Source organism: Nerophis ophidion, linkage group LG01 (assembly GCF_033978795.1).
Source record: "Nerophis ophidion isolate RoL-2023_Sa linkage group LG01, RoL_Noph_v1.0, whole genome shotgun sequence".
NCBI lineage: Eukaryota > Metazoa > Chordata > Actinopteri > Syngnathiformes > Syngnathidae > Nerophis > Nerophis ophidion.
In genome coordinates, this window is record NC_084611.1 from 91488871 (window position 1) to 91509856 (window position 20986).

Genomic DNA, 20986 nt, shown 5'->3' on the forward strand with positions numbered 1-20986 from the left:
CGTGGACCCCGACTTAAACACGTCGAAAAACTTATTGGGGTGTCACCATTTAGTGGTCAATTGTTCAAAATATGTACTGTACTGTGCAATCTACTAATAAAAGTCGATCAATAGCTCCTTCATGCAAGTGGTTAAAAGTGAAAACATGAACACTTATTAATCAAAGGTTTGTGGTCCAAACGACAGAATGAAGACCATTCTCAGCAGTCAGACTGTCGACATCCCCGACAATGGTGAGAAAAACATGTTGTGGTTGTCATGGTTGTTCCCTCTGCTTACCACCTGTGCATCCCCTCCCGCAGTCGAGGTGAAGCTGAAGGGGCGCAGAGTGACCGTCAAGGGTCCCCGAGGCAGACTCATCAGGGAGTTCAGCCACATCAACCTGGACCTCAGTCTTTTGGGCAGGAAGAGTAAGAAGGTATGGAAGAAAACTCAAGCAGAAACTGCACTTTTTTCTTTTCTCTTTTTTAAAGCATTTTGCTTATTGTTCACAATCATGAAAGACGAGATAAAAAGTTTGGGGTTTTTTTGTGTAAAATGTGTCTTGTTCGTGGTCAATACTAACGCAGCTAATGACTTTGGCCCCGTTTTCATGAAGTTTGCTAAGGTTATCCAAATTAAATCACACTGAAAGCCACTACTAGCGACCACGCAGTCTGATAGTTTACACATCAATGATGAAAACCTAACATTGCAACACATGTCAATACGGCCGTGTTAGTTTACTACAGGGGCGCTCACACTTTTTCTGCAGGCGAGCTACTTTTCAATTGACTAAGTCGAGGAGATCTACCTCATTCCTATTTATAATTTATATTTATTTATTTATGAAAGAGACATCTTTGTTAACAAGTTAATGGTGTTTAATGATAATACAAGCATGTTTATCACACGTAGATTCCTTTCTTTCATGAAGACAAGAATATAAGTTGGTGTATTTGATTCTGATGACTTGCATTGATTGGAATGAGACAGTGGTGCTGATAACGTCCGCATTTTCAAATGGAGGAGAAAAAAAAGTCCTCCTTTCTGTCCAATACCACATGAAAGTGGTTGGATTTGGCATCTCATTTGTCCTACTTGCATACTGGTTTTTAAACACTTTGTTATGAGAGTAGCATATGTGTGTGGCCCTTTAATGTCTAGCAGCAGGTGAGTGACGTCAGTGAGTGTGCAGGTGGGCAAGCAAGTGAGAAAGCGGTCGCTGAGGGCGGGGGAGAAATACATTGGCATCAAACTCCGTAGCTTGCTAGCTTGTGCTCGCCAGCTTTCTGAGACTCTTATTTTGTTAGCACAGGCAGGATGAAACAGGTCTTTTATGGTGAAGACAGGAACTGTGCTGTCGGTCTTAAGAGTTTTGAAAGTAGGTACGGAGTCTCTAGAAATAAAATGTGTTTCTCTGCGTCTGCCCTGTTAGTGATTTTTTTCTTAAATATGAGCTCGCAGCAGCCAGCGTCATCTCACAAGATCCTCTGGTGCCGAGAAGGTCAAACAACTGACGAAAGTGAAGTCTTGGTATGATTGATGATTGCACATTTTTATGTCTATTTTTTAATGCCTGGCTTGAGATCGACTGACACACCCTCCGAGATCGACCAGTCGATCGCGATCGACGTAATGCCCACCCCTGGTTTACTAAATGGCTATTTTAAATTTTGCGCCGAAATGTCCGGCTAAAACGTCTCGGTATGATGACGCGTGCGTGTGACGTCACGGATTGTCGATGACATTTTGTTCTAGCATCGTTCCCAGCTATTAGCTCGTCCGTTTTCATTGCAAAATTCCACAGTATTCTGGACATCTATGTTGCTGACTCTATTGCAATTTGTTCAATGGACAATGGAGACATCAAAGAAGAAAGCTGTAGGTGGCCTGCTTTAGCAACAAAAACACAGCTGGTGTTTCACTGTTTACTTTCCTGAAAGATGACAGTCAAGCATTACTATGGAACAGAGATGTCAAGCGAACACGGTTGGATTGGACCACACACACACAAAGTACAGTGTATTATGCAGCGATCATTTCGAAAGATCGTGTTTCGAAGAGGGTCCCTTGCAAAGGGCAGAGATGGGCATCGCCACCACCTGTCGACTGGTGCGGAAGAAAGGTTCGGTGCCAACCTTCAGGTTGTACAGGTACAACCATGTAATCTCACTAAAACACTATTAACACTAAAAGCAGATAAGGGATTTTCCAGAATTATCTTTGTAAACTTGTCTAATAACATCTGAATCGCTCCCACTGTATAGTCTTTTTTTCCCCCCTTCTAGTCCTTCACTCTCACTTTCCTTATCCACAAATCTTTCATCCTCGCTCAAATTAATGGGGAAATCGTCGCTTTCTCGGTCCGAATCGCTCTCGATGTTGGTGGCCATGATTGTAAACAATGTTCAGATGTGAGGAGCTCCACAACCCGTGACGTCACGCGCACATCGTCTGCTACTTCCGGTACAGGCAAGGCTTTTTTATTAGCGACCAAAAGTTGTGAACTTTATCGTGGATGTTCTCTACTAAATTTTTAAAGCAAAAATATGGCAATATCGCGAAACGATCAAGTATGACACATAGAATGGACCTGCTATCCACGTTTGAATAAGAAAATCTACACACAAGGTAGGGCTGGGTGATATTGATATACCGTATTTATCGGATTATAAATCGCTCCAGAGTATGCGTCGCACCGGCCAAAAATGCTCAATAAAGAAGGAAAAAAACATATATACGTCGCACTGGAGTATAAGTTGCATTTTTGGGTGAAATTTATTTGATTAAATCCAAAACCAAGAATAGACATTTGAAAGGCAATTTAAAAAGAATAGTGAAGAACAGGCTGAATAAGTGTAGGTTATACGAGGCATAAATAAGCAACTGCTATGTTAACCTAACATATTATGGTAAGAGTCATTCAAATAACTATAACATATAGAACATGCTATACCTTTACCAAACTATCTGTCACTCCTAATCCATAAATCCCATGAAATCTTCCTCCTCGATGTCGCTTCTAAACAACTCTGCCAACTCCAAAGGTATGCGCCGCTTCCTCTTGTCCTTTTCTGCTGCATATTTCACTACGTCCAGTTTGTAATCTGCAGTACATGATTTCCTTTTCAACGCCATTTTTGTTCAGCCCTTCTCACTTTTTATAAGTTACCGCCAACGATGAAATGATCCTTTTTAATAGCTGCAGCAGTAGCATATAGCAGTTAGTAGGGCTGCGAATCTTTGGGTGTCCCACGATGCGATTCAATATCGATTCTTGGCGTCCCTATTCGATTATATATCGATTTTTTTTTATCGATTCTAAGTGATTCTCGATTCAAAAACGATATTTTTGTGATTCAAAACGCCTCTGTATTCATTCAACACATAGGATTTCAGCAGGATCTACCCCAGTCTGCTGACATGCTAGCAGAGTACTGTATTTGTCAGGCTATAAGTCGCAGTTTTTTTTGTAGTTTGGCCGGGGTGAGATTTGGCCAAACTATAGAAAAAAAATAAATACTTTTTTTTTTTTTTTTTTTTTTTTTTGTGTCTCAACCACCCCCCCCTCCCGCTGGACTGTGGAGAAGACTGTGACTTATAGGCCAAAAAATACAGTAGTAGATTTCTTTTAAAAATATTTTATAATTGTGAAGAACAATGTTTTATCAACTGATTGGAATAATGTAAATTTGTTTTAACTATTAAACCAACCAAAAATATGCCTTATTTTATCTTGGTGAAAACATTGGACACAGTGTGTTGTCAAGCTTATGAGATGCCATGCAAGTGTAAGCCACTGTGACAGTATTGTTCTTTTTTTTTATTTTTATAACTGTCTAATGATGTCAATGAGGGATTTTTAATCATTGCTATGTTGAAATTATAGTTAATATTGATACTGTTGTTGATAATATTCATTTTTGTTTCACCACTTTTGGTTTGTTCTGTGTGGTGTTTGTGTCTCCTCTCAATTGCTCTGTTTATTGCAGTTCTGAGTGTTGCTGGGTCTGGTTAGGTTTTGGAATTGAATTGCATTATTATGGTATTGCTGTGTATTGTTTTGTTGGATTGATAAAGAAATAAATAAATAAAAATAGATTTTTAAAAAAATGAGAATCGATTCTGAATCGCACAACGTGAGAATCCCGATTCGAATCGATTTTTTCCCACACCCCTAGCAGTTAGCATTCCATGACACAGAATGCACTTCTGCCATGACCCTACCCTGCCGAATTCTTATTGGTTGACGTGAATGACGATTGCTGACATTTTCTTCGTCTCTTCCGCGAATGAGATAAATAATATTATTTGATATTTTTACGGTAATGTGTTAATAATTTCACACATAAGTCGCTCCGGAGCATATGTCACACACCCAAACTATGAAAAAAAAACTGACTTATAGTCCGAAAAATACGGTACTTGAAATCCATTCTTGACTTCTGATTTTTACTTTGTCCTTGTATTTCTTGTCCGTATGGATCTGAAATGGTCTTAAATTATTTTCAAGATGGTCTTTAAAAAGTCTTCAATTTGTCATGTTGAAACCTGGAGAGATCCTGTTAAAAGTGAGTCTTCTCTTTCAGCTGCGTGTAGTGAAATGGTGGGGAAACCGTAAGGAGCTGGCAACAGTGCGCACCATCTGCAGTCACGTCCAGAACATGATCAAGGGAGTCACTCTGGTGAGAATATGGCCAACCTAATACAATTGGTAGGCTAAATAGGAAATGCTACCTTTTGCAACCTCTGAAATGTATTACACATAGTTGTTTAGTAGCTGACTTGGGGTGTTTGACATGCAAACTAGGAATATTCTAACACCAAGCTGTCAAGACAGCTGTTCCCATTTGATATTATGTACCGCCCAGACAACTTCCTGCTGTCCTAAATGTCTTCACTTGCCTCCCTGCAGGGTTTCAGGTACAAAATGCGTTCCGTGTACGCCCATTTCCCCATCAACGTTGTTGTTCAGGAGAACGGCAGCATGGTGGAGATCAGGAACTTCTTGGGTGAGAAGTACATCCGTCGTGTCCAAATGAGGACAGGTGAGTGGTCACATGACTTGTATTTTGTTGGCCGTACTTACTGAGAAGGACATGAGCTTTCAACTTTTCGCTTGCATGTTGCACCTTTGTTTTCCTGCTTTGGGCTTTTGGCTGGTGATCGACCGATATCTTTTTGTCCTTGACCAATACCTATTGTTAGTAGTCAAGAAGGCCGATAATGGATACTTGGAGCAGACAATCATTTGCAGGAAAAGTTACTTAAACATAAATTGTATACTTCAGTTAACAGCTGTACAAAGTTTCAAGTTATTTAACATCATTTTTTTAGGAAACATGGGACCAGTAGTGACATGTTTTGTTCCGCGTTAATGTTGTGGTTCATTTAGCAACAAAAAGACCAAACACCTTTATTAGGTGTGTCTCAGAGCAGCATCAACATTTGCATTTCCAAATTTGTGAAATCTCCTGGGAAAATTAGTAAAAATATGAGATTTTTGTACATCACAATAACAAGCCATCTATTCAATCTTATACAATTTTGTAACAGTTTATAGTCTGTCTTACTCAGTGGCCTTCATGGTTAGTGTCCGTCCTTATATGTGTAGGTTGTGAGTTCAAACCCCCGGCCGAGTCATACCAAAGACTAAAAAAATGGGTGCCATTACCTCCCTGCTTGGCATTCGGCATCAAGGGTTGGAATTGGGAGTTAAATCAACAAAAATGATTCCCGGGCACGGCCACCGCTGCTGCTCACCTCCCAGGGGGTGAACAAGGGGATGGGTCAAAGGCAGAGAACACATTTCACCACACCGAGTGTGTGTGAGACAATCATTGGTACTTTAACTAATACAATAGTGTTCTTTCTCAGGGTCTAGTTTGGTACTATAGTTTATTACTATACTCTTCTTTTTCAGGGTCTAGTCTGGTACTATAGTTTATTACTATAGTCTTATTTTTCAGGGACTAGTTTGGTACTATAGTTTATTACTATACTCTTATTTTTCAGGGTCCTAGTTTGGTACTATAGTTTATTACTATACTCTTCTTTCTCATGGTCTAGTTTGGTGCAATAGTCTATTACAATACTGTTCTTTCTCAGGGTCTAGTTTAGTACTATACTCTTCTCTCTCATGGTCTAATTTGGTACTATAGGCTATTACTATACTCTCTACGGGTCTAGGTTGGTACTATAGTCTTATTACCATACTGTCTTTTCTCATGGTCTAGTTTTTGTTAATATAGTCTTACTATACTGTTCTTTCTCATGGTTTGGTTTGGTACTATAGTCCAGTGTTTTTCAACCATCGTGCCATGGCACACTAGTGTACCTTGAGATAATGTTTGGTGTGCGGTGGGAGATTATGTAATTTCATCTATTTGGGTTAAAAATATTTTTTGCAAACCAGTAATTATAATCCGCAAATAATGTGCCATTTTTGAGTGTCTGTGCTGTTTCGATCTCGACAGAGTAACCGTGTAATACCCTTCCATGTCAGTAGGTGGCCGCAGGTAGTTAATAGCTTTGTAGATGTTGCGAACATGGTTTGTCGTGATCACTATATGCAGACAGCGGGTGGCAGGGTGCAGGTAAAAGGTATCCGCTTACAACAAAAATATACAAAAGGCGAGTGACGCTAAGAAAAGGCATAGGAGCTTATGGGATGGCTATGCAAAATGAAACTAAAACTGAACTGCCTGCAGAGTAAACAAAAAAGTAATGCTGGACGACAGTAAAGACTTGCAGCGTGTGGAGCAGCAGACAGCGTCCACAAAGTACATCCATACATGACAATCAACAACTAAATAGGAGCGCAAGACTAGAGATGCATTAATAAAAACAAACAAAACAGTACCGGAAAGAAAGACAAAAAAATAAAAGTTTTGACTGAGATGTACCGGGTGACCAGCAGCTGAGAAAACTGGATAATTCTCACAAGAACTCAAATGTCATGTCACATGTCAAAACATATGAAGGGAGAATTGACAATGAAAGGGATTTTTATTCTTAAAGTAATTAAAAATAACTTTTCTCATGAGGGGAAAACAGGCTGGTACTTGAGCAGTGCTTCTTACTTAATTACTTTGCTAATTATTCTTTCAATATTAAATACTGGCATTGCATGTGCATATACTCCATATTGTAGTTCTGTTGTCGTTGGGGAAAAAGCAATACGGATAGCTGTCAAAATGCCAAAAATCAAAGCTGATAATCGGTCAATTTGTCGTTTTGGCACAAATGGGAAAACAAATAACCTTTATAAGGCTTTGGAAATAAAGGGTGGTTGTTTGAGTCCTGCTGCGGACACAAAAAATGTTAGATTGTTTGATAACAAGCAACAGAGGTGATCTAAAGAATGTGTGGGTGGCTGTAGAAAGTTGTGGGTAGCATTATTCAACATTTAAGGAAATTCTTTAGTCAGCATTATTTGTAGTAATAGTGCACAGGTGTCCTAAAAAGGTGGTGCATTAGCTCCATCTACAGACCAAGCTGGAGTAGCAATTATGCCAACTTAGGGTGGTACCGGTACCAAATTATATTTACATTCTTTTCTAAATAAATGGGACCACAAAAAATTTCATTATTGGCTGTATTTTGACCCCCCCAAAAAAGGTACATTAAACATATGTTTATTATTGCATTTTAGTCCTTAAATAAAACAGTCAACATACAAAACAACTTGTCTTTTAGTAGTAAGTAAACAAACAAAGGCTCCTAATTAGTCTGCTGATGTATGCAGCAACATTTTGTCATTTATTTTGTACACATTAAGGACAAGTGGTAGAAACTGTATTATTCATCTACTTGTTTATTTATTGTTAATATCTGCTTACTTTGTTTTAACATGTTCTGTCTACACTTCTGTTAAAATGTAATAATCACTTATTCTTCTCTTCTTTGATACTTAACATTAGTTTTGAATGACACTACAAATGTGGGTATCGATCCGATACCAAGTAGTTACAGGATCATACAATGGTCATCATTTAAGTCCTCATATGTCCAGGGAGGTATTTCCTGACTTTATAAACATAAATGGGAAAAAAAAGCAAAAAAAGATTTTGTGGTGCTAAAAAATATCAATGTAATCATAGTATCGACTGGATATGTTCCTGTACTTGGTATCATTACAGTGTAGATCCACCCATGGCGTTTAGTTTACATTGTGATGCTATGGTGTGTTGTGATATTTGCTATTCCTCCTCCTGCTGTGATGATGATACTTGTAAGAAAAATATTTTATTTGTCGCCATGGAGGCGAGTATCAGCGATTTAGAAGTAGCTAAAACACTGTAGATGGATGTTAGCTGCTAGCTAGCTCCTCTTACTAAAGGGCGCTTCACCTCTTTTGTTAGTTTTTAAGCCAAATTGCATTTTCCCATCTTTGTCTACACGCTGATTGCTTGTAAGTCCTCCGTGTGTGTGTGTGTGTGTGTGTGTGTGTGTGTGTGTGTGTGTGTGTGTGTGTGTGTGTGTGTGTGTGTGTGTGTGTGTGTGTGAGTGTGAGTGTGAGTGTGTGTGTTTTCATTCTCCTTTTGTAGCTTCACAGTGCAAACATGGTCCTGTTTCTTTTGCAGGTGTGAATTGCATAGTCTCTGCAGCCCAGAAGGATGAGTTGGTGCTGGAGGGCAACGATATTGAGCTGGTGTCGAATTCAGGTACATCATTACATCCTGTACATGCTGCTGTGGCTGATGTGGGCAATAACAGCATTAATAACATAGCTGGGAGCAAAATGACATCTGTCAAATAATAGTGGCAGTGTGTGTTTATGTGATATTATACAGTAAACTACATGGAGCCTTTTATCCAAAGTACTTACAGTGCAGCTGGGATGGACTCCATCCCACGCAATGGATGTTCTTCAGAACATTTGTCATGTTCAGCCTCTGACAAAAAACAATTTTTAAACAAAAACAACCTGTTGTCTTCACATCTCAATTATTAGCAATATTAAAGGGAAGCTGCACTTTCTTGGGAATACAACCTGTCATTCACAATCATAAACGACATGACGATGGATGGATGTTTTAATGCATTCTAAATATAAAAATGAAGTGAATTATATTTATATAGCGCTTTTCTCTAGTGACTCAAAGTGCTTTTACATAGTGAAACCCAATATCTACTGAATTTTTCGGAGTATAAGTCCCCCCTGCCGTAAATGCACAATAAAGAAGGAAAAAAAAACATATAAGTCGCACTGGAGTATAAGTCACATTTTTGGGGGGAATTGATTTGATAAAACCCAAGAATAGACATTTGAAAGGCAATTTAAAAGAAATAAAGAATAGTGAACAACAGGCTCAGAGTTTCCCACACTATTTATTTATTTTTCCGTCTCGACTTGCTCGGCCGCTCATAAAAGTAATGGGACTCTGTCAGTGAATGGAGCTTGTAGTTACATAATATATAAATATGTACATAAAGTAATTATATTCCAACTCCACGTTCTTCTTGGTCATCGCCCACGCTGCCACCCTCCAATTTGAAATGGTGTGCCATTTTGCTCCTTCAACCATTGATAGTGATGTTATATATTCACTGTTGGAATTTAGTCATAGAAAAGTTTACTGTCAGACTCTGCCGTATGATACCATCAACGGTGATACGGTTGTATTGCCCATTGTGATATCATTTGAATGTGGCATGACTACTAAAAAGTGAATTACAGCAGACTAACGCTCAGCTTTAGTACTTAGAATCCATTTGAGCTCTTGCCATAACTGAAGTTTGTATGTTGAGGAGACGACCATTTCAGGCTGTTGTGTCTCTCGTGTGTTAGTCACTCCCATTGTGCTCTCCTTTGAAAATGATGAAATGATTGAACCGCCTTTAGCATCTCTGTGATGTTTGCCATCTTGGAATTGTGCTGCTTTTGACTCTTCATTTCTGTCTTCCAGCGGCACTCATCCAGCAAGCCACCACAGTCAAGAATAAGGATATCAGGAAGTTCTTGGATGGTATTTACGTATCCGAGAAGGGCACAGTTGTGGAAGCAGATCAGTGAAATTTGCATCTGCACTTAAGGTAAGAGGAAAAAAACAAACCAAAACCAGCCAAATTGCCACAGTAGCAACTTACACAGGATGTAGACATTTGTTTTGTGGCCATAGCCAAGCTTCTTTCACATTTCAATTCATCATTGAGCGGAAAGTACAAGAACTTAAAGGCAACACAACCCAATTCAATTCTTAATAACTCATTCATTTTGGCCTTTTTCATATTTCCACCGGATGTCTTTACCTCACAATGATGCTTAATGTAAGGACTGTTTATTTAAAACCGACACAGGTGGGTCCGGAGCCTGTTTTGATGTCAGAACACACAGATGATTTATTTTGATAATGATAATATCATATATAAATGTAACAATTTATATATACTGTATTTTTCAGACAAGGCGCACTTTTAATCCTTTTTGTTTTCTCAAAAATCACCATTGCGCCTAGGGATGATGTTCGGAACCGGTTCTCCTGATTGTTTGATAAGAGAAGAACCGATTCCATGGATACGGATCCCTTTTTGAGAACTGGTTCCCGTTATCGAAGCCACTATACCGAAATTTCGCGAGGCTAGGTCGCACTGTATTAAAAGGCGATGTGTCAGTTACGGGTGCTATTTCTGTATTTAAGGCATATACAGATATATATATATATATACAGGTACATATACAGATATATATATATACAGGTACATATACAGTAAGGTCTGGCTGCACAAATACTAGGGTCAATTGGGCTTCACAGCTGGGTGCCGTCCTCTAATAAGTGTCCGTAAATGTTGTTTTGTAGTATGGGGCGTGAGCTAACTTGATTAGTACTGAATTTTACTCTCAAAAACAGTCAAATCCTGCTGCGTGAAGTCTTCATCGAGGACGGCCGATCTATTGACTCTAGTTACTTGGAATGAAATAGCCAATAGAGGAACAAGCTGTCTGGAGAAGACACAGGAAAAAGAAATGTGATGGTGACTGACCAACACCATCGGCAGTGTGAACATGAATGACTTCAATCTTAGTTAAGTCTTTATTTGAAGGGACAATGCACAGAAACTTTAAGCTCAAAGACAGATGTTCTGTACCACATTGTAGCTCATTTCCATCTGGAGTCCCCCGTTACCTAAATTAAAGGGATTTTAAATCTCTTGTTCACCATCCATCTTGTCAAATACACCACAGTGTTGACTGAATGTGACCTCCATGGAGGTGGGAGGTCATTTCCTCGCCAATATATCAGCTAAGAGTTAGCCTTTAGTTTTGCTACCCTGTAGCTCAGTGCTGCCTCTTTCTGGTGAGTTCATGCACTACATCAGCTGTGTAGTGCTTTTATAGATGTACAACGTGCAACTCCAAATGTTCATTTCTTGAACTTTGTTTCAGTGGCCTTGTTGAAGTTGCCATGACGACAAACACCCGAAACTTCCTCATTGCATCCATGTCGGCAAGAAAACCACCAAATGCTGAAGAATTGATCATGTTCTGTTTTGACCAATAAAAAGTTTATGTAATTTTTCAGTGTGTTTGATTGGCTGAAATAATATTGAGAGTCACATAGAAGACGAGACAATACTGTTGTGCAGACACACCTGGACTAATGTCAGCCATGGATGGAGAGGATGGCCAACACACTTTGGGAGTTGGGGCCTAGTTAGGGGCCCTGTGGTCATGTGGGGGGCCTTTGACCAGTCAGATTATGGCCAGACCATCTAAATGTTGAAGTGGTTTTCTTTGAGGGCCACATGGCAGTTATGGCTGCCATCAGAGGGCCGCTTGGAACGGTGAATTTCATTATTAATAATATCAATTGTTTTAAGTAGACTCCATTTTACAGTGAAAACTTAACATTTACAAAATTTTAAATAAATAAATAAATGGGTTGTACTTGTATAGCGCTTTTCTACCTTCAAGGTACTCAAAGCGCTTTGACACTACTTCCACATTTACCCATTCACACACACATTCACACACTGATGGAGGGAGCTGCCATGCAAGGCGCCAACCAGCACCCATCAGGAGCAAGGGTGAAGTGTCTTGCTCAGGACACAACGGACGTGACGAGGTTGGTTCTAGGTGGGATTTGAACCAGTGACCCTCGGGTTGCGCACGGCCACTCTCCCACTGCGCCACGCCGTCGCTTATTTTTTACAATTCTGGGAATTTTTGGAATTTGTCAAGGGTAAAGAGCAGCATTGTTTTTTGAGTGAGAAACAGCGCCCTCTGGCGTGAGTGTAAAAGCTTACAGCACCTGGTATTCCCAGGCGGTCTCCCATCCAAGTACTAACCAGGCCCGACCCTGCTTAGCTTCCGAGATCGGACGAGATCGGGCGTGTTCAGGGTAGTATGGCCGTAAGCCGAACAAACATGGAAAAACAACCATTTTAAATGCAACTCTTACAGACGAGCTGGGACAAAAGGACTATTTGTCTTACAGCCTGCCGCGCATGCGTACACTAATGGCCTTTTTCTGCCTGTGGGATTGTTGTCTTCCTTTGCTACGGCGGTCAACTTGCATTCACTCTGGATATTTGCCTCCCCAGCTCCAGCGGAAGCTCCCCCTCACTGTGCCCACACTGCTCTCTCATGCTGCGGGGAGATTGCAGGAGAGGTGCCGCTCTCAACTCCGCTTCATGCTTAGGCACCATCAACTAATTACTACCGTCTGGACAAATCCACATCTTCTACATCAAAACACTGATTCATCTAAAAGGAGCTCAAATAAATAGTCCTATCTACTTAATATACCCGCCCATTCTTTGCTCATTTCAGCATTTATATCCATTTTTAGTGTATCATCAATCAATCAATCAATCAATGTTTATTTATATAGCCCTAAATCACAAGTGTCTCAAAGGGCTGCACAAACCACAAACAACATCCTTGGTACAGAGGATACGGGCAAGGAAAAACTCACCCCTGTGGGATGTCAGAGACAGTGACTATGAGAAACCTTGGAGAGGACCGCATATGTGGGCAACCAGTGCAGGTGAGTCAGTGTAGGTGTAATATGATCAAACTGTCTTTTAGTACAACACACACACTTTTATTTTTATAACGGAATTTGTAAAAAAAAATAAAAAAATATGTTGCTAAAAATCATGGTTTATTTTCAAAAGATCCCTGCTCATGTGACCTAAAATCCCAAATTCACTTGATATTTGAAATGCTTTTTTCTAGTGTCATTCATACCTTTTTGTTTTAGAGTTTAAAGGCCTACTAAAATTAGATTTTCTTATTTAAACGTGGATAGCAGAATCATTTTATGTGTCATACTTGATCATTTTGCCATATTGCCATATTTTTGCTGAAAGGATTTAGTAGAGAACATCGACGATAAAGTTCGCAATTTTTTGTCGCTAATAGAAAAGCCTTGCCTGTACCGGAAGTAGCAGACCATGTGCGCGTGACGTCACGGGTTGTGGAGCTCCTCACATCTGAACATTGTTTACAATCATGGCCACCAGCAGCTAGAGCAATTCGGACCGAGAAAGCGACAATTTCCCCATTAATTTGAGCGCGGATGAAAGATTCATGGATGAGGATATTGCTAGTGAAGGACTAGAAAAAAAATAAAAATAAAGTAAAATAAAAAGCAACGGCTCCAGGCGGCGGCAGTGTGAGCATTTCAGATGTAATTAGACACATTTAGCAGGATAATTCTGGAAGATCCCTTATCTGCTTATTGTTTTAATAGTGTTTTATTGAGATTGTAAAGACATACCTCAAAGTCGGATGGCTGCGGTGAACACGCCAGTGTCTCTCAGAGAAGCCGAGGAGCCAAGCTCACAGCTGCCTTTTTCGACAGCTACTGCAGGAGGACGCATAATCCACTGAAGTCTCCGGTAAGATATATATATATCACAATTTTCCCATCCAAATACTTGTTGGTTGACGTAGAGAAACATGTTCGCCTGACCGCTCTGTGTTAAAGCTTCACAACAAACAAAGAAACATTGGCTGTATCTCCGTGCTAAAGACAGCTGCAATCCACCGCTTTCCACCAACAGCATTCTTCTTTGACGTCTCCATTATTAATTGAACAAATTGCAAAAAGATTCAGCAACACAGACGTCCAAAATACTGTGTAATTATGTGACGAAAAGAGATGACTTTTAGCCGTAAGTGGTGCTGAGCTAGCATGTCCCCTCCAACCAATAACATCACAAACACTCGTCATCATACCACCACGTAATTTAGTAAACTAAAGCGGCCGTATTGTCATGTGTTGCAATGTTAATATTTCATCATTGATATATAAACTATCAGACTGCGTGGTCGCTAGTAGTGGCTTTCAGTAGGCCTTTAAAAATGGGTAAAGACAAAGTTAAAAAGGGATGTGGTGATAGTTGTTGTACACAATGTAGCCACTAGATGTCAGGCTAGGATCATGTGTGTGTGTGAGTGCTTTAGTACATATATAGCGAAGAACAAAGCAGCAGGTGTGTGTCATTAGCTGATGTCCTACCTGACGCCATTAAAGACGTTTTGTGAATAATCCAATAGTTGTCCTACATATGTTTGCACGGGAAACATCAATCAATCAATCAATGTTTAATCAATGTTTGAACATATTGACGGACTATCCGTGCTCAAAAAGTCCTTGATTGGTGAATTTGTGTTTGAAGATGGCAAAAACCGGCCAAAGATGGCTAAATATTAGTCATGTTAGTGTAAAATGAAGTGAAAGTGAAATGAAGAGCATTGTTTTTTGAGTGAGAAACAGCGCCCTCTGGCGTGAGTGTAAAAGCTTACAGCACCTGGTATTCCCAGGCGGTCTCCCATCCAAGTACTAACCAGGCCCGACCCTGCTTAGCTTCCGAGATCGGGCGTGTTCAGGGTAGTATGGCCGTAAGCCGAACAAACATGGAAAAACAACCTTTTTAAATGAAACAGCTCACAGACGAGCTGGGACAAAATTAGTATCTAATTAATATTAATAGACGGATATCATATTAGCATAATGCACATCCTTTAATTACAAATCTGGATTGCAGATAGTAATTTAAAGACGCTAAGTACTTTATTAGTTTGAGTCAAAGTTCTGTTAAGCATATATCCCAGAATGCAACGGTACACGTAGACTCAGAATCCTCTTAATTGGTCGAGTGAGTTTAACACACAAGAATGCTTAGGACAGGGGTGGACAAACTTTTTGGCTCAGGGGCCACATTGGCTTGTGAAATGTGAGAGAGGGGCCGGGCGAGCACATGGTGCATTCCAAAGCATATCATATGTGTTGGAACTAAGACTAGACTTCTCCAACATGGTCTATGTTCATCCTAGTACATCTATTTTCAACAATATCATATCAGGACATCAGAGGAACATAAAAATGGTGTTAAAGGGTTCACACTTACATTCTCTTTTAGTGGGAGCAGTGTTGTTGATCACCCTTTTTCACAGTGCATCCAAGTCCAGTATCAGATTTGCTGTGGCAATTCTCTAAACAGATCTTTGCTCAATTCTCTTCTAATATTTTCTGGGCCGTACTAAAGGGACGAACGGGCCAGATGTCCGCAGTTTTCTGGCTTAGGATTTGTGTATGGATTTAGAAAATTCCACAGTTACGTCTACGGCCTTCCAGCATTTGTAGCAGCTACAGACCACAAAGCATTGATTGCAATAATCAAGAAGAATCTCAGCCAGATGTCTCCAAGAATCCAAAAACTCATGATAGAGCAACAACGCTATGATTTCCACCTCATCTACACGCCTGCTACACTTTGTCCTGGCGGATGCTCTGTCACCAGCTACAAAATAGACTCATGCTCCCAGCATAAGCTCTGCACAGACTCATGTAAACCTCAGATATGAAATCCTTACCTGTATCAGATATGAAGTCCTGCTGAAACACTGATGGGATGTCAACTGCGCACCACTCTACCTTACACTGCAAAACTAAATAAAAACAAGGAGTTGAGGCAGAAAGTGACAAATCTCCAAAGGCAGCAAACATCTAATGATGATAAGACTACAAAAGATCTAACACCACTGACTAGACATGATGCAGTGAGAGTAGAAGATGCAAATATCCAGAATAGGAAAGTCACTCTTGGAGAAAAAATAGCTTCAAGATCTTACGTTGTCATCCTGAGAAGGAATGGAGGAAGTTTTCTCCAAACTAAAGATACAATGGAGGAGAGAAGTGGAGAAGATGCGACTACTGCTGTTCCAGAGACTGCAAAGGACAGCAGGACTGGTGAAGATGGGACTGTCACTGCGTCACCTGAGCCAACAACAATCACTGTGCCTGAAGAAACTGGACCAGCTGACCAGATGGACACATTACCTGTGCTGAGAAGATCTGGGCGCAGAGTTCAACCCCCTGATAGACTCAATCTTCAATGATCCTGACCCTGTGTTTGTGTGTTGAACAATTATAGGTTTTAAAGGTTTAAATGTAGTTTAAAAGAGAAGAAAACATTTAAAAATGGGTAGAGACAAGGTTAAAAAGGAGATGTGGTGATAGTTGTTGTACACAATGTAGCCACTAGATGTCAGGCTAGGATCATGTGTGTGTGTGAGTGCTTTCGTCCACTGGTTCTCAAATGGGGGTACGCATACCCCTGGGGGTACTTGAAGGTATGCCAAGGGGTACGTGAAATTTTTAAAAAATATTCTAAAAATAGCAACAATTCTTAAATACTTTATAAATATATTTATTGAACAATACTTTAACAAAATAGGAATGTAAGTTCATAAACTGTGAAAAGAAATGCAACAATGCAATATTCAGTGTTGACAGCTAGATTTTTTGTGGACATGTTCCATAAATATTGATGTAAAAATTTCTTTTTTCGTGGAGAAATGTTTAAGTAATCATCACTTTAAGTTGATGATTACTTCTATGTGTAGAAATATTTATTTATAAAAATAAATAAGTAAATAAATTAAAATACATAAATAAATTTAAAAATTACAATAGCAAAAATAATGGTTTATTTTCAAAAGATACCCGGTCATGTGACCTGAAATCCCAAATTCACTTGATATTTGTTGTATCCTTTTTGTTTTAGAAATGAAGTTTAATGAACATGCACCTGGGGATAGGTTGATTGGCAACACTAAATGGTCCCTAGTGTGTGAATGTGAGTGTGAATGTTGTCTGTCTATCTGTGTTGGCCCTGCGATGAGGTGGTGACTTGTCCAGGGTGTCCTTCCGCCCGAATGTTTATTTACATACCTTAAATGTTTCCAAACGGCGTCGGCAGTAAAACGGCGGATCAAACAAAACGTCAGTCATCGTCCTGGAAGCTGCGGAAGCTAGCTCTCCAATCAGCTAAACAGACTCATTAACTCCACCGTGACGTTTTGGTGAATTTCCTGAGGAATTTACTTTGATCATTTTGCTGTAATTAAATTAAGTAATGAATTAATTCATTTATACAGCACACATTCTCATACTGTGTAATAATTATGATACATTGTTATATTGTTATATTGCTGCAAACTGTTACTACATAATAGTCATAATAATAGTCTCCCTTCTTCTTATCAGCTGCAGGAAATTAAATATTGTTCTAACGCTCCAGTGTCAACAAAGTATAAAATGTTGTTTTGAAAAGAAGTTCCTTTCTTGGGAGGTAGCGGAATGTCATCATCGTCCGTGATTGGTTCAATGTTGAAATATGCTAATGAGGCCGGAAGTAAACCAGGCTTTCTGTCATTGGTCAAATATTAGAATGTGTGGAAGAAAGTTGGACATCTGATTGGCTTAGAAAGTTGGAGGATGTCGGAATAAGGCACGCTGATTGGTTCATATCACTCAGTCTTGAACATATTGACCAGGGGTCGGGAACCTTTTTGGCTGCGAGAGCCAAGAAGCCAAATATCTTTAAATGTATTTCCATAAGAGCCATTTAATATTTTTTTAACACTGAACACAATTAAACGTGTGCATTTTTAAGTAAGACCAACATTTCTAGAGTATAATAAGTCTCTTATTCTTCGTAATAACTTTGTTATTCTGAAGCTAACAGTGGAGGGGCGTGACCTGTGGGCCTGCAGCGAAGCGGGGTGTTGCCAGCATTGGCCTCGAAATCAGCAACAGGTGCATAGATGGCCCACCTGGGCTTTGTTATCTAATCACCTGTCGCTCTGTTTATAAGCAGCAGCCAGGAGGAGAGACAGGGTTGGGACTGGAGCTAGAGTGCGAGCGAGAACGAAAGAGAAAAAGACAATTGCTGGAAAGTAACTCTGAGACTTGTTGAAAAATAAAAAAATATTGTCACCCTGAAACAGGCTCTTATGTCGGTGCTTGGTGGTCTGAAGAACCCCCAGGAGGGCAAGCCCTAAACTAACCAATGATAAATAAATCACTTCTTACCTTTAATGCAACTTCTTGAACAAGTGGGGTAGAAAAAAAGGATGGATGGATTCAAATGCATGAGCATGTTTTATATTTTGAACGTTATTTTTAACACTTTGAGTACAAGTGGAATTATTCATTACTTATCGTGTTAAGCAATTTCAGCTCAGATTTATCCAAGAGCCAGATGGAGTCTTTAAAAGAGCCATAGGTTCCCTGGCCCTGATATTGATGGATTATCAACGCTCAAAAGTCCTTGATTGGTGAATTTATAATATGACATTTGGTTTTAAAGCCGGGTAAGATGGCAAAAACAGACCAAAGATGGATAAATATTAGTCATGTTAGTGTAAAATGAAGTGAAAGCTCGTCTGTAAGAGTTGCATTTAAAAAGGTTGTTTTTCCATGTTTGTTCGGCTTACGGCCATACTACCCTGAACACGCCCGATCTCGTCCGATCTCGGAAGCTAAGCAGGGTCGGGCCTGGTTAGTACTTGGATGGGAGACCGCCTGGGAATACCAGGTGCTGTAAGCTTTTACACTCACGCCAGAGGGCGCTGTTTCTCACTCAAAAAACAACCCTCGTCATTTCACTTTCACTTCATTTTACACTAACATGACTAATATTTATCCATCTTTGGCCTGTTTTTGCCATCTTAAAACACATCATATTATAAATTCACCAATCAAGGCCTTTTTGAGCTTTAATAGACCATCAATATGTTCAAGACTGAGTGATATGTGTTATGTTTCCCGTGCAAACATATGTAGGACAACTATTGGATTATTCACAAAACGTCTTTAATGGCGTCAGGTAGGACATCAGCTAATGACACACACCTGCTGCTTTGTTCTTTCCTACTAAAGCACTCACACACACACATGATCCTATTCTGCCATCTAGTGGCTCCATTGTGTACAACAACTAAATTCCAACTATATACAATCCAATTAAACTTAAATTCTAAAACAATAAGGTATGAATGACACTACCAAAAAGCACTTCAAATATCAAGTTAATTTGGGTTTTTAGGTCACATGACCAGGAATCTTTTGAAAATAAACCATGATTTTTAACATCATAATTTTTTTTTTTTTTTTGAATAAATTCCTATTAAAAATTAAAGGGTGTGCGTTGTACTAAAAGGTTATCCCTACCAATATTAAGTAGTCTCCATGACATGGAGACTGTTAAAAAAATCCTTATTTTTTTATATTAAAAATTGATATAAATGCTGAAATGAGGAAAGAATGGGCAGGCAGGATATTAAGTAGATAGGAGTATTTATTTGACATGACCAAGTCTTGAAAAAGCTGGCAGAGGTGTCAGAGACCTGCAGAAAGGAGGCAAATAGCAGATATTCCGCTCCAGTCCGACATCCCATCCAATTTGCCAGGGCTGGAGAGGGTGTTAAGTAAGACCTGGCAGAAGAGTGCAGGGAGGCTGGCTGGAAAGCTGTCATCTGCCCTGTGGAAGTGGGGTGTAGGGCATACTTGCCAACCCTCACGGATTTTCCGGGACCTCCCAAAATTCAGTGCCCCTCCCGAAAACCTCCCAGAAGAAATGTTATCCCAAAAATGTCACTAAATTCAGCTGGAGCTGGAGGCCACACCCCCTCCAGCTCAAACATGCACCGTTCGAAGCTTGAAAGGGAGGATTGCAGGCAGATCTGACGGCATTTAAAGTAATTTTTAAAAACAACTGCTAATCCTACTCCTTTTCAACTGGACGACCGCGGAGAATTAAAGTAGGAACACTCCGGTGGCAGAAGTTCATTAAGAGGGGCGGACTCACCGGCTCTAAGCCATGTTTCCGTCACACAGAGGAAGTCAAGTCCGCGGGAAGTGAAGAAATCCTTCAAGATAAACGTTTGGTTTGTCAAAGATCTTGCATTCACAAGACCGAATCTGGCAGGGGCCAGCACGTCCAAGGGCGCAGCTAATCCAGGTGGGGCCCGACACACAGCCCGCAGGTGGCGGGGGAGAGGAGCCACGAGGCGGGAAAGGAAGGCAGGAATCCGGCCAGGTGAAAAAGCTGACTGGGACGTCGAAAAACCAACGTCGTAGTTGATCATATCAGTGGGAAAGGGGCAAAGATCCAACAGTGTTTGGCAGTCATACTCAAGCAGTGAGCTGACAGACACAAAAATAGACGCAAACAACACAAAAACGAACAGAGCTGACAGCGAGAGACGGCAGGGCAAAGCACATACTGGCGCATTCTTCTGGAAACTCGGAAGTGACGTTACTCAAATAGTGAAAGGTAAGTGTTTTTTTTTTTTTTTTTTAGTAACCAGCAAACACAGTACAGTTAATAGAACAACTGTGTTTTTATTACTGTGTATTTGATAGGTGCCGTCTGAAATTCAACTATTTATTTTATTTATATATACAATAAAATAAATATATATAGCTAGAATTCACTGAAAGTATTTCACACACACACACACATACACACACACACATACACACACACACACATATATATATATATATATATATATATATATATATATATATATATATATATATATATATGTATATATATATGAAATACTCGAGTTGGTGAATTGGCTGTAAATATACTCTCCTCTTAACCACGCCCCCAAACCACGCCTTTTCCCCACCCCTGACCACCACCTAACGAAATCGGAGGTCTCAAGGTTGGCAAGTATGGTGTATGGGCTTGG

General features: G+C 39.9%; 1 protein-coding gene, 2 non-coding genes and 1 pseudogene across 3 annotated transcripts; 2 read left to right on the top strand and 2 right to left on the bottom strand.

Annotated features, from left to right (window-relative positions):
* Positions 1-63: 63 nt before the first annotated feature.
* On the top strand, positions 64-11499 carry rpl9 (ribosomal protein L9). The gene is made up of 7 exons (XM_061916172.1): positions 64-233; positions 303-418; positions 4572-4667; positions 4898-5030; positions 8568-8648; positions 9894-10020; positions 11372-11499. Exons 1-6 carry the CDS (start codon positions 188-190, stop codon positions 9998-10000), a joined length of 579 nt encoding a protein of 192 aa, XP_061772156.1. The 5' UTR covers positions 64-187; the 3' UTR covers positions 10001-10020; positions 11372-11499.
* A 725-nt stretch (positions 11500-12224) lies between these two features.
* On the bottom strand, positions 12225-12343 carry LOC133562810 (5S ribosomal RNA). Its single transcript, XR_009808912.1, has one exon. It is a non-coding gene; the product is annotated as a 5S ribosomal RNA (ribosomal RNA).
* A 2390-nt stretch (positions 12344-14733) lies between these two features.
* On the bottom strand, positions 14734-14842 carry LOC133562994 (5S ribosomal RNA; annotated as a pseudogene).
* A 3870-nt stretch (positions 14843-18712) lies between these two features.
* LOC133562821 (5S ribosomal RNA) lies at positions 18713-18831 on the top strand. The gene has a single exon (XR_009808913.1). It is a non-coding gene; the product is annotated as a 5S ribosomal RNA (ribosomal RNA).
* The last annotated feature ends 2155 nt before the right edge of the window (positions 18832-20986 follow it).